The sequence below is a fragment of the Poecilia reticulata genome, chromosome 2 (genome assembly GCF_904066995.2).
Source record: "Poecilia reticulata chromosome 2, P_reticulata-male-v2, whole genome shotgun sequence".
Lineage (NCBI taxonomy): Eukaryota > Metazoa > Chordata > Actinopteri > Cyprinodontiformes > Poeciliidae > Poecilia > Poecilia reticulata.
Genome location: NC_088831.1, coordinates 34,192,836 through 34,206,927, shown reverse-complemented (window position 1 = coordinate 34,206,927; position 14,092 = coordinate 34,192,836). Strand labels below are relative to the sequence as shown.

The window sequence follows — 14,092 nt, the reverse complement described above, 5'->3', positions numbered from 1 at the left end:
CACAACCCAGGCATATATATTACAAAATTTTACTGACTTTGTTCAAGGTTTAAAACAATAATTTGTATCATAAATGCTTACATTGTTAGATTTTAGAAATCACATTATCTTTTATCCCGTAGAAAAAGAAAAAATAATATCAAGCTTTCCTACTCTTAATGTGACATATCTCATATTGACCTGCTCGAATAAATTTTGCTCTGAAAAATTTATTTAGATGAAATTGTTCTAATGTAACCCTAGATCTACCTCCTCTGTGTTTCAGTGTGTGGTGGTCTTTTGGTGACGTGCAGTGTTTTTAGATTTCTTTATTGTGCCAAACTTACCTTCTGGAATTCTGATCAAACGATTAATTTTAGTTTCACTACAGCATTTTTTAGTGTTACTTTCAGACTGTTGGTAAACTTGCTCACCAGTTTCTCACTCATCTTATTAACATTGAAAACTGTGGACCATTGTTGGTCCATATTTTCTACAATTATTTATGACCCCTTGTGGTGCACTGTCAGAAAGCTGTCTGAAAAAAAACAAAACAAAAAAACAAAAAAAAAACTCCTTCACTTTTCCCTTGGTTACAAGGAAGATAAATTCAAATGCTTGGAAGTGTTTCCAGTTACTAAATACACAGGTTTGTATTTGTAGCTCTCCTACTATGTAAGGAATGTCTGTTAAACATCTGACTGCAGACTCCTTTCCCATGAAGAAAGCTCTACAAATTAAAAAGCTTACATCCATCAGACATTTTTGTGTATATGAGAGCAGAATAAAATTGGCTATTATATTGTCCAATATTTAGTCAAATTAAAGATTGGAAATTTTGTGTTTTTTCTTCTATTTTTAGGCTTGTGTCTATATATCAAAATATCAATTATAGCAATCATTCTAACATTGGGAAAGAAGAACTAGATTATAAAGCACATTTTGTGCAAAAACTCATAAACTGTGGTACTTTCAGCTATTAATTCAGTGGTCTCTGTTATTTGCTGCCAATAAGTTGCATTTCCAGTTAACAATGCAACATGTAGTTTGTCTGCAGGGATTTCAGTATTTTCATCAGGAAGCAATAAATTAGGCAAAGGAAATTTGGATATTTCTCTAAATGTGATTTTTGCAGGGTTCTTTTAGCATCCAGTAACTGTAATGGAAGAACCAACAGATTTACCAATATGTTTGTACTTTTAATGTCAGACCTTGCTTGTATTATTTATTTATTTATTTATTTTTCTTAGTCAGATATATTTGCTCAATAAATTATTAAAATGGGACTAGCTGCCACTGAAATTGAACCTCTGCAACATAACTAAGTCTAATGATTTTACTTCAGGAACTCTGTAACCACTTTGATATCAAATCTCTCCCAAAATAGACCTGCACAAAAATGGGAACAACTGGTTTCCTCTTAAAAATTCAATATTTTTAGAAGGTTGTTAGGGTCTTTTGTGTTTCACACTTGCATGCAATCACAAGCATGCAAAACCTGTGACAGAGTCTGACAAATACAGCACTTCTCTGTCTTCCTTTTTCTCCTTGTTTCATCATAAAGTCAATTTTGGGCCGCAGCTCAACTGTTTGGCATGTTGTGTATGCCTGTTGGGTTTGTTGCTGGGCAACAGGTATTCTGCCTGTGTAAATGTTTAAACCACCTGCCCTTTCCTCACCATTGAGTATTATTTCCATCGTATTTGTGCACAGTTTTTTCAACATTCTTTACCTTTTCAATTTAGAAACTCATAGCTTGAGACATCCATTTTTGATTGTGTTGTCTATCATCTATTTATGTTTTAATTGAGAAAAAGAAATGTTTATTGTTCAAAAACATCTTGATACTTCATGCAATTTGTCAAGTTAAGTGTCAAAGAAAATTAGTAGTAGATCAAATTACCATCATCTCCCTCACATCCTTTGGCTTCTAACTCTGTTGCCTTTTCTGCCAAGCTAACAATTGGACAAAATACTTCTAAAAGACGGCACATTAACTTTACTCTCCCGATGTGTCCCAGACTGACTTGGGGTGTGATGTCAGGACATCAAGCCTAGACTTATAAAGAACTCTTTGTCTGGGTTTGTAACATTAACTGCATCACAGAATGGGTCTAACCTAACATCCAACAATTTGAATATAAGATTTTCCTCACCTTGTGACAAATTGCCATGCGTTATAGATCGTTTACTTTGTTGAGAATTGCTGCTGTTATTTTGATGCTGCATCTTTTATTCAGATTCAGGCCATGACATGGATGTTAAAATTAGTACCTGACTGTCATGTGCTGTTAGTTTTCCGAGACTTGTTTCCTGTCTGGATAACTGTTTCCATAGTCGTTTTTTTTATTAGGGTGCTAATTTAAGAGTGTCTTTTCTGGGATACAGTTCAGAGTTGTTTGGCTCTGAGTCTGTGGCTGTTAGGCAACCACTTGCTGGCTCACTGTCTGTCCTAGGCTCATGATGTAGTATTCAACTGGAAACCACTTGGATGACTCTTCATCTCGTATCAGCAGTTTATTTCACATCCAGCCCATATAAGATTTGCACTCATCTCTGTTGGTAAAAGTCCCCACCTCTTAAGTCCTGCTCACTTCAGCATTTGTCACTGTTCTAACCATATTTACTTCAACTTTCTCACCAATATTTGTTGGACGCCAAGATATTTTAAAGACTTAAATAAGTTACATATTATTACTCCAGTTGTAATGTTTTAATGGTAGCCAAATAGTCATTTTCTTTCATCCATTTCTAACTGATACCCATTGTACAGATTGGAACAGAGAAAACTGTAGCTACATCAATGATCTGTTGGCTTTTTACTTTTATCGATTTCCAACTCATTAAATTAGTTGCACACTACGGGCTGCATCTGTTTCTGAATGCATAATATGTTGAGGATTTTTTTTTAAAAACACATGGTAATTAATTTTAATTGCTAATAGGGTTGGCCTCTTCATGGAGCATAATAATTAAAAAATCTACTAGTTTTTCAGCCTCCAGCAGGAATAAGTTGGGGAGGAGACCATTACCACATCCAGTAATGAGCAGTCAACAACCTAAAACAGATGAATATAGAAAAAACAATTTGTCCTTAAGTTTTACATGTTAATTGAAATAATTTAGCTATATATTAAAAAAATCAAGATGTATAGAGTTCTACCCCCCATTTGCACTAGAGGAGATGAATCAGTTTTATTGGTAGTCATATAACATTTTATGACTCTTCCATAAAAACACCATTTTCAAACAGGTTCATCTGAGCATGTTTGGGCTATACCAATAGAGCATTAGGGATATGTGAAATATTTTCTTCCTCTTGACCTTTAAGACAATAATTAATGTGATTTGACCTATGAGCTTCAAATTTTTATTTTTTATTTTGTCAGACTTTTAATGAAAATTAAATTTGAGTCACAACAAAAATGTTTTAATATAATAATCCTTCATAAAATATGCAAACAGACAAATATTATGCAATTTTTCATTATTAATTGGAGTAAAATGAATCAGTCTGGCTTGAAAGAACTAATGTCTGTAATTTCTATGTGTTACGTTTTATGGCTAAAATGAGGATATATGACACAAAACTGAAAGCTCATTTTCTAAAGGTTCATACTTGAAGTAAAAAGAGATATTTAGTGTTTTGATATTAATCAGCAAAGTTTGCATGAAGTTGATGGTGCAGCTTCTCTCATTGTGACTATTTTATTAGCTCAGTTTTACAGCTCCGTTGTTAAAAGCTGGGTGGCCTTCGATGGTAAAGGAAGGGGCTTGGGAAGAACTATCTAGGAATCCAATTTCTTCTCTAAGACACATTGAGTATTTGTGTAATTTTTGCTGTTTTGAACTAAATGGTTTTTAACAACTAAGTCACTCTGGTTTTAGTCTCCATAAATAACGTATTATAGATTTGTGAAGTAAACGTTCTTTCAAATCTTGTCAGACATTATCGTTACCTTCTCATCAGTTATATTTACAACAGAAAAAGACATACAACAGGGTACACACTTGAATTTCTTTAATCAGTGCTATTATCCATTATCTGTACTCCTCTGGGGTCTTTTGGGACAGACGCCAAACAGGCTGAGCTCTGAATATGAAATCTAAAAATAGGGCTGCTGCCACCCACTGGAGCTGACAGGCACGCTGCTTTGTGAAACACAAATATGTGCATGACCACACACAATGACCCCTCCAGCAAATACCTATAAATACAAATGCACACTCATTAACACAGAGTGTCTTTTTAAAATCCAGAATGAAATCTTATAGGTTTGGAGATTAAACACAGCAGTTGTGTCACTTTATTCTGTGTCAGTTAAAGCAGAGAGTTTTGCAAGTACCTGGTAGTCGGCACTCAAAAGTTACTGTCGGTGTACTTTTTAGAGTTGTCGTTACTTACAATACATAAAACCACAAAAATAGTTATGACAGAAGACTGAGAGCAGGACTTTGAAGACTCTTAAATCTACTGTGAGCTGGGAGCCTGTGTGTAAGGTGCTTTCTTTTTTATAGATGATGTTCTTAACTTACATATATGTATTGTTAAGATCCTTGTACCTGAAAGCATTGACTACCTGAAGTTCTAATCTGAGCTGCTGACTCATCAGGTGCATTTGGAGGGATTTCCTCCCACTGTTCCTCATTCAGAGAGTCTTGTCAACTTCTGATCGCTTCAGTTGGAGAAATGTTCCCTGATTTCAAAACTTTGGCTGAAGTGGCCCTTGTAGTTCCATTCTACAATGTGGGAGCAGAGTGGGGATTCAGTCTCCAAAACAGCCATCAAAACGCTGAGACATTTGATTACATACAGGCGAGTGCGCAATTCAGGTGTGAAGTTTTAAAGTTAGTGGATGCTGCTTAAATTCAGGTGTGCTCAATTGTCCGGAGATTACGGTAGACTCATTTTTAACACTGTTTTAAGACCACTATTTTATGTGACTTTTTCAGTTCAGTGGGTACGAAGACTTTAGTAAACGCAAAGCTTGCATTGCCCTGGGCCAGCTTTTATTGTAAGATGATGTTTTGAAGAACTGAAATGTTGTCTCCATGTCAGTTTTATGCTGTATCAGTTTGATTACAAATTGTGAACACACCCTGAGTCACATAGATGCTTAACTTACATATACTGCTGCAAAAATTCAACCAATGCATCTGACCACTCACACATGGTGTGTGAGTGGTCTAAGTGCAGCGTGTGACAAATTGGAAGTGTGGTGTGTGACCTTCCTGGCAATCCTATCTGTCAAACTCTGATGGTACTTATATAACCGAGGACGAATATACACCTCTAAAACAACAAGAGTTTGCTGTAACTGGATTTAATTTAAGGATATCAGATGAAAGGGGGGTGAATCCATGTATCACTTTATGTCTGTTGTCCATTTCTTTGTGTCAGCTTACTTGATAAAATCCAAATAACATGTGTTAGAGTTAGATGTCATAATATAACAAAATATGGATTGGCCTCTGGCCTATGAATACTTTTGTAAGTATACTTTAAGCTAGGCATACATTCTTAAACCAGTTAAAATGTTTATAGTTCTTGCTTGAACAAGAGGTTATGAATTAATCTGAGCAAATATCAACACATATATTATATAATTACACTGAAATATTGAGCTAGAATAGCTTTTATTTTACTTTATCCACTCATATGTGGATCTAATATTTTACCTCATATTTCTACTAATATGGTTGGTTCAGTGAAGACCAGCATTTTTTAATTTTTTTGAAAAACCATTCTATGATTAGATTTAGAATATTTTCCCATAATTTCTTATTTAAGTCTATGACATTTACAAATTCTTACTAGTACAATCACTGAATGAGTCTGACTCTTAATTGCTCATGCAGTCATGTTTCAGAAGAGACAACTATGAATGCACAGCTGATCAACTTTACCAGCAGCTGAAACTGGACCCCTTGACAGCTGAATGTAGGGCTGGCAACAGACAAGACAAGGTGGGGGATTGGCATGTGAGGAGGGGAGATACTCTGAAACCATGATTGTTGGCAAAGAGATTAAAATATGTAACTCTACATATATTAAAAGACTGCAATAAACCGGTGTAAAAATAAATCCATGATTGTGAGCGCTGAAAATGGCATCCAGAAGCTTGTCTATATTTTGAGTTTATGATCAACAAAAAGGCTCGTTTGCAGTTTTATTGGGATCTGATACAACTGGCCATTGAAAAAAATCTCAGTAAACGTGAAAGTCTAGAAGTAATGTTCTCTAAACATCCTGTCTAATATATCAAAGGGATAGAATTGCTTTGCTTTGAGGGTGGTTGAGTGGTGGGCATAGGTCAGCAGGGTATAAGGAGAAAGAGGGAGGCCATAGAGGAGGGGTTAGGGGCTAGAGTGGGTGTGGATGGTCTACAAATAGTAGCTCTGAGCGCCTGCCATTTCTTCACCAAGTTTCTCTTCCACTGGCTCGGTGGGACTGTTGGGTCTTAACACCCGAAGCAGCTTCTCTGAACCCACAAACCAACCAAGCAGTCAAGCAACCATGAGCAAGTCCTACTCCTCGTCAACCCAGAGTGCCTCCTCCTACCGCCGGACCTTTGGTTCTGGTGTTGGCTCATCACCGATGTCATCCCTCTTCTCCTCCTTAGGAGGAGGTCGAGGCTCTTCTTCTAGCCATATGTCTTCCAGAATGTACGAGGTCAAGAGTAGCGCCGTTCCCTCCTTCTCCAGCTTCAGAGTTTCTTCTGGAGCTGGGGGAGCAGGATTTGGCTCCTCAACAGCTGTGCGTACCTATGGAGGGGAGAAGCTCGACTTTAACCTTGCAGATGCCATGAACCAAGACTTTCTCAACACAAGGACCAACGAGAAGGCCGAGCTTCAGCACCTCAACGACCGCTTCGCCAGCTACATTGAGAAGGTTCGCTTCCTGGAGCAGCAGAATGCTGCCCTGACCGTGGAGATCGAGAAGCTGAGGGTTCGCGAGGGTCCTGGCCGTGTGGCTGAGCTGTATGAGGAGGAAATGAGGGAGCTGAGGAGGCAGATCGAGGCCCTCACCAACCAACGTGCCAGGGTGGAAGTGGAGAGGGACAACCTGGCTGATGATCTGCAGAAGCTAAAGCTGAGGTAGGTTCTGATGGTGTGTCAATATGGAATGAATACATGATGAGTAGGCTCCAGAAAGTTTTGTAAAAGAGGCTAGAGGGTTTGCTAATTAACAACCTGAGGTGGTGCAGAAAAATTAAAAGCCATAACAGAATATTCTGAGCTTTGTGTCAACGTGGCAGAACTAGAAATTTGGGTAACTTTAAAACAAAAAGAAGAAAAAAAAAAACATTGATCCTCCTCCGTATGTTCTGTCAAACAATACCGAACAAGATATGAGAAAGCTACGTGGAAAAAAGGTTTAAAGACAAAAAACAGAGGAGTAGAAATACCTTGTTAATTTCTCTCTTTTGGAGAAAAGAGAAGCTATAGGTAAACCTCAAAGAATTTCAAAGTAGGCCTTCTCGTGTGAACGCTACAGTTTACAAGCTTCCTATAATTGTGCAAATGTATTCCAAAGTGACATCACTGAGAAAAATAGAGTTGGAGACAGATTTACAGACTCATAGGAATGAACCTTAGACAGACAGATAAAGTTTCAGCCAGGTGAAGAACATACAGACAGGAAGAGAGGTGAACAGACAGAAAAAAAAAAAAAAATTTCGACACTAAAAAGGAAATATTCTAAATTTCACTTCAACAGTCCCTTGCAAACTTTGTTTGTCGGCCTATATTTGTCTGCTTATAGCTTTTAGGTCAGTTTGTGTTTCTGGGATAACTCCATCATGACACTGGATGCATCATCGCTCACATTAAAGTGTGTAATAAAAATCCACCCCAACACGCACAGCATGCAGTCAGCTTCTTACACACACGCACACACACAGTCTACGGCACATACACGGTCTCCTGCTCTTCACATTCTGTTTATCAGCCCTCGTCGAGCAGCTGCCCGAAGCTGTGAGTAAGTCCAGCAAAAGCGCTTGCTTCACCCACTGAGATCAAAATACACACCCTAACCTCCTGCTTGCTCACAGCTACGGCACGTGAAAATAACAAGCAGGTATTAATATTTTCATGTCGTCCTCCAAAGATCAGTCATTACACGTTCCAAACCTTTGATGCCTGTAATTATGCATAGATAAAAAAAAAAGAAAAAAGTCTTTCTTTTTAAAAATGTTTGGTGAAATGCTAAATGTGGAAAGAGCAGGAGTGGTTCTTGTTATCACCCCACGGCCGCTGACAGTGGGGGAGCAGCTGTATTAAAGCTTTAGGGCTAAAAGAGCAAGCAGGCGAAGAGTCGTGGGTGTGTGGATACAAGCAGAGTTTAAATAGAATACAGTTTGTGTCTCTCAGGTTTTATTTTTAAGTACAAATGCAGCAGCACCCAAATAGAAATGAAAGGCAAGAAGAATTTGTCCTTTAACTTTCCTCTGTTATTGTTTTTTCCCCCTGTGGGGTAACTCTTCCACCTTTTAGACTGCAAGAAGAAATCCACCAGAAGGAAGAAGCTGAGAACAACCTGTCTGCCTTCAGAGCTGTATGTCTTATTTATTTATTTATTTATTTTGCTTGAACTTTAGTTTAACTTTTGAAATAAAACTCTGTCTCCGCCTCATCTTTTTTGTAGAACAGATTCTTAGTCATTTGCCTTTGCCTGAATACATTCTCTTGCTGTGTGCTTGTTTGCAGGATGTTGACAGTGCCACTCTGGCCAGGCTGGACCTGGAGCGGCGCATCGAGAGCCTGCAAGAAGAGATTGCCTTCCTCAAGAAAATCCATGAAGAGGTTTGAAACGCTTCTAAATGTTCAATGTACAGAGGCATTGTTTTGTCTCTATGATGGTTTATAGAGTCTCTCACCCACTGATGTTAAATCACATGCACTAACACATGCATATAAATATGTGCATATGCACATATTTTTGGCAATAGCCAAAAAAAAACACTTTTGCACATTGCCTTGCCGAGATCAAAGGACTGGATGAGCCACAAGCTCAGCTCAGTTTCAGTGCACAGCTGAGGATCCATCTTGGCATTTTGTCTTTTTTGTCTCAACTTTGACCTCCCAGAAATGCTTGAAGTGCTGACTGGTTCAAAGGAGCATGTCAGCTGTTGCGGAAATAGCTGAAGTGTGTGTGCTTGTATTCATGGCAACAAATGGATAGCTATTTTAAACTATTTGATTAAACCGAACGACAGCTGAACGCAACTTAAGCTTGTAAAATTATATATTCTTATCGAGAATAAAGGAATTGCAATTGCTGCTACTAGAATTTACACTTTTAGTACTTTCTCCCGGTGCACATAAAAGGAAGGATTTATTAGTGTCTAGATATTTTATTTGTAATGTCAGTTAAGACAGGAAGTGCATTATTACACATACAAATTTAAGAAAGTGCAATTACACTACATTGTTACACTGAACTTGTAATTTTTTATACAACTGTTTCTGTTGCCTTTAATTCTTTAAGGAGGTAGAAATACTTGTAAGATGATTACAGTTAAAAATGTAACTTGTTTATTGGATTCTTTTAATGAAACAATTTAAAAATTTTGTTTTCTTTCTGATTGGTTTTTGTGGTTATAACCAATCAGATAGTGTTTTTTGCATCTTGCTCCTTGTAGAAACATTTTATGAAAATTTTTATTTTTTTATGATTACACAGAAAAAAAAAACCCAAACAGGAGGCTAAAAACAGTCAAAAGAAGACAGTAGTGAAAGTGTGTTTATCAATTGAACTTTTATTATATGGGTTATTGTGTGTGTGGGTTTCTACAATTTTTGTGGCACATAAACTATGCCTTTTTAGTTGGGAAAATAAAAATAGGTGACTATAATCTCCTATTGTATCAAATAAGAATCAAATAAGACGCAGAGCTAGAGAAAAATCTAGATGTGTACTTAAAAAATATAGAATATTATTTCTTTTGTAAGGCTTTGAAGGGTTAATCTGCAGTCTGTTTCTCTCTTAAACATCCATGAATCTCTTTCTTTTTGTCACATCATTTTAGTAAGTTCATTTTTGCTCAAAATGAATCTTTTCTTTCCATGAATGCCTTGCAGGAGATCCGAGAGCTGCAGAACCAGATGCAGGACACTCAGGTCCAGATCCAGATGGACATGTCCAAGCCCGATCTGACCGCTGCTCTCAGGGACATCCGCATGCAGTATGAAGCCATCGCTGCAAAGAACATTGCAGAGGCTGAAGACTGGTACAAGTCCAAGGTAGATCAGAAGCCCTTCATGAGTAAAGTTTATGCTAAAATGCTTAAACACTCACCTGGTGTCTCCTTAAGGTGTCCGATCTGAACCAAGCTGTGAACAAGAACAACGACTCTCTGCGCCAGGCCAAACAGGAGACCATGGAGTACAGGCACCAGATCCAGTCCTACACCTGTGAAATTGACTCTCTCAAGGGCACTGTCAGTATTTATTTAACTCACTGTATTCCTGTTATTTGTAAACTAGGCAGCTTGAATTTTTTATTCTGCTGTCAGTCCAGTTTAAACCTGACTTCACCTCCTTGCTATCCTTTCAGAATGAGTCTCTGCTGCGCCAGATGAGAGAAATGGAGGACAGGATGGGCCAGGAAGCCTCTGGCTACCAGGATACCATTGCACGGCTGCAGGAAGACATTGCCAAGATGAAGGTAATAACCTTTAGCATTTCATATGAGGCATGCATTGTGACAGCAGATAATAAAAGCAACAGCTGTAAGATACAAGAAGTGGGATTTTAGAAATACACAACCCATCTTTACCAGTTAATTTCAGTATTTATAGTGACAGTGTGATTTTTGTTGGCAGGGAAACTTTAATTTTAGGAGTCAATAAGACTTTTAATTAAATTTTTTAAAATGTTTTGATCTAAAGGATGATATGGCTCGCCACCTGAGGGAGTACCAGGACCTCCTCAATGTGAAGATGGCTCTTGATATTGAAATTGCCACCTATCGTAAACTGCTGGAGGGAGAGGAGAGCAGGTCGGTCGGCTATACACGCCATTTAGAAGGATGATAACAAGCTCGAATGACCTAATTTTACTATTATTTTCTCTCTTTCTTTCCATTGCAGGATCACCACCACTATGCCTGTCCAGTCTGCCTATTCTTCTATTGGATTCAGAGGTAACATGAATAGTAACATGTCCTTTTTTCAGCACATAAATACTTGGTAAATCCATTTTGCATTCCAAATGAGTCAATAAGCAGGATGATAACGTTTAATTATAGCCTGTGACTGAATATGGTAGATGCTATTTTCAGTTTTTGTATCATGCACCTGCAGTAACACTTTCTGACCACTGGGTGGAGACGTTAGACGAGACAAAATACCTCACAGGCCATTGGTTTCGCAGATAAGCAAGCCAGACTTAGATGATTATGTAACTCTGTCTTTTCCTTTTGTCTTCAAATGTGTTTAATTTTACATGTTAAGATATTATTGTGAACAAATATTTAAAATAGAAATGTAAAACTGGAAAACAATAAGCAGCTTCAAAGTCTCTTTTCTGATTCTCTCCCTAATGTAAAAAGCTTAGAAGATACCTTCTTAATCAATAGTAAGCAACACCAGTGCCTTTAAACTGAATTGATTTTGTGTTACTGTAAATAAAGTTAATTTCCAAGCTAATTAGGTGAATGCATTCTTACAGAGACCAGTCCTGAATCCCAGCGCGGGTCGGAGGTTCACTCCAAGAAAACTGTTCTTATCAAGACTATTGAGACCCGCGATGGAGAGGTTTGAGCTCACACACATCCACGTGTCAACAACACAAACAAACCAATCACATGCAAACACAAGCTGAATTACTCACATGGGTGAAAATACACATTGTAATCATTGTTTTTAAGGATTTTTACACTTGGAAATATAACATCTTTACTATTTTTATACTTTATAGCAAGATTTGAAAGTAATACAAGATGCAATATACCAGCACACCTTGATCTAGGCATCCCAGTGGGAATTATGCCATTTAAAATTTATGAAGTGAGAAAATGGTTCCATTTGTGAGTGGATTTGACAGCTCTGCTTCCACTTCTATGTGTCTAAGGGTGAACCACTGAAAAGGTGATATTTTTAAGGGCTACAACATCATTCATTTTTGCAAATTCCTACTGAACAAACACAATGGGATGTGCTAGCCCTTAGAAGCACATGGTAAAATTTTAAGAATGAAGAGGCAATAGGTGTAAAAAGGATTCAGCAGTAATTACCATAACACAAACAATGTTAGAAAAGACTGTAAATTGGCACACTTATGTGGCAACAGATGATGTTTAATATATGACATTCCTAGATGAAATATTCCATGAGCCAGGGTGGTAGTGCCGAGTGTGTAAGTTTAGTTTCATTGTTCCACCTAAACTTTTAGCAGCTGCTCACTTGCTTCTATAGATTTGCTATAAGCATGACAGCGACACTGGAATGATGTGGAAAGTCTTTGTTTCTCCTTTGTAAGATGATGTAGATTGTAGGCACTTTTTCCTTTTTGAAACTGTGACACTCTGTGACGCTCTGTTCTTCTTTGAACTGTTAGCTTCACTGGCCGGCACATCACTTCACTCCAACCAATATCTGCACAATTTATATGAATCTACTTAGTGATTTTTCTGCATTAATTACTTGGTTCTTTTACTTGAATTATCCTTGACATTAATTGGTTTTATTTCTTCCGTCCCTTAAGGTTGTCAGCGAGTCAACACAGCATCAACAGGACATCATGTAAAGAGACAACATGAAATGAAAAATAATAAAATATGGAGAAATATTTCAATTGTTTCCTACCATTACTATAAGAACAGATAAGCTGAGCCGAAGTTTATAGGCAGAATTAATAATGCAAGCTTCAAGCTAAGAACATAATTTCAGTCGATTGTATTCATTATAAAATAGATGCAGGCAGGTTGCCTTTAGCCTGGTTTTGAATGAATAGCATTCCAGGATTTTAAACTTTTTTTTAGCATTATTTTATATTTTGGAAAAGCATTCGACTTTGCTGTTTCTCATCTCTGCATTTCCATTTTAACAAGCTGTTGTGGTTCAGCATAATAAGGGAGGTTTCTGAGCTTCAAGACGGATCAGCGAGCCCGAAACACTGTGGTCAAACATAATACTGAAAGGAGATATTTTCACTGTGCATATTCCATTATTTGTTTTAGCACAAGTATGAACATAGGATCAGTTAGGGGCAATTGCTGTTGCAGATTTAATGAATGTGTCAGGTTGGATTTAAATAACAAATATATATATATATATATATATATATATATATATATATATATATATATATATATAAAATATTGAACTAAGAGGGAACTCAGTCATGTTTAAAGGTCGAGCTTAGTGGCATGTGTTTAGTGCTTGTGAATGAGAAGGTAAAAATGGTTTGATGTTTCAATCCAAATAAACCTCAGAGGAGATGTCCATAACTGTGTGGTTTTAAATTGTTCTCATTTTAAAACCTAAACCTAACAAAAAATGTTGGTTTTGGTCTTTTTTGTTCTTTTTTATTGTCTGAGACTGCATACACACTCTTGCAAAGGCAGCCCTTGACCATTCTCACAACAGGACAGTTGTGGGAATGTTTTTCACCTCTAAGGGAAGAAAAACTAGTCAAAGTTGGTGGAAAAGTTGATTTAGTTAATTATATGAGAACAAAACTACTTGATTGATGAGACTTGATTTGGTCTTAAACTAAATAAAATATGTCAAAATGTTTTGTAGTGTGTTGTAGTAATGTGAGATCTGAAAAAGTTCAGAAGGATACCTTTTCAAAGTACCATATCGCTGATCATTAGCATTTCTTAAATAACATGCACATCTTTGTATTGACTCCTTTATGAACTGTAATTATACAAGCTTTGTCAGTCAAGCGTGACACTGATATTTCAACATTAAATTCACTTAATGTGAGGGAGAGAGAATGAAACAATCAGTGCCCTAACAGATGCAGGAGTGAGGGAAATGTGAACAATGGCCGGGTAATGAGTTGTCCCTGGTCACACTTTGTTTCCAGCCGAAAGCAGATTAGAAAGCAACAAGACTTGCAGTTGGTGTCGTTTGTCTCTGAAACCACTGGAGTGAAAATG

At 37.2% G+C, this 14,092-nt stretch overlaps 1 protein-coding gene across 1 annotated transcript; it reads left to right on the top strand.

Moving 5' to 3' along the window:
• The first annotated feature begins 6,378 nt into the window (after positions 1 to 6,378).
• Positions 6,379 to 13,253, top strand: desma (desmin a). Its single transcript, XM_008403894.3, has 10 exons — positions 6,379 to 7,077; positions 8,476 to 8,536; positions 8,689 to 8,784; positions 10,063 to 10,224; positions 10,296 to 10,421; positions 10,538 to 10,648; positions 10,872 to 10,981; positions 11,073 to 11,125; positions 11,653 to 11,738; positions 12,688 to 13,253. Exons 1-10 carry the CDS (start codon positions 6,497 to 6,499, stop codon positions 12,727 to 12,729), a joined length of 1,428 nt encoding a protein of 475 aa, XP_008402116.1. The 5' UTR covers positions 6,379 to 6,496; the 3' UTR covers positions 12,730 to 13,253.
• Positions 13,254 to 14,092: the final 839 nt, after the last annotated feature.

What these genes read in the sequence shown, in the direction of transcription:
- desma (XM_008403894.3), top strand. Translation starts at nt 6,497, where the DNA reads ATGAGCAAGTCCTACTCCTCGTCAACCCAGAGTGCCTCCTCCTACCGC. An exon ending in ACCTGTCTGCCTTCAGAGCT is followed by an intron (nt 8,537 to 8,688) that starts GTATGTCTTATT and finishes GCTTGTTTGCAG; the next exon opens with GATGTTGACAGTGCCACTCT. An exon ending in TTCTTCTATTGGATTCAGAG is followed by an intron (nt 11,126 to 11,652) that starts GTAACATGAATA and finishes GCATTCTTACAG; the next exon opens with AGACCAGTCCTGAATCCCAG.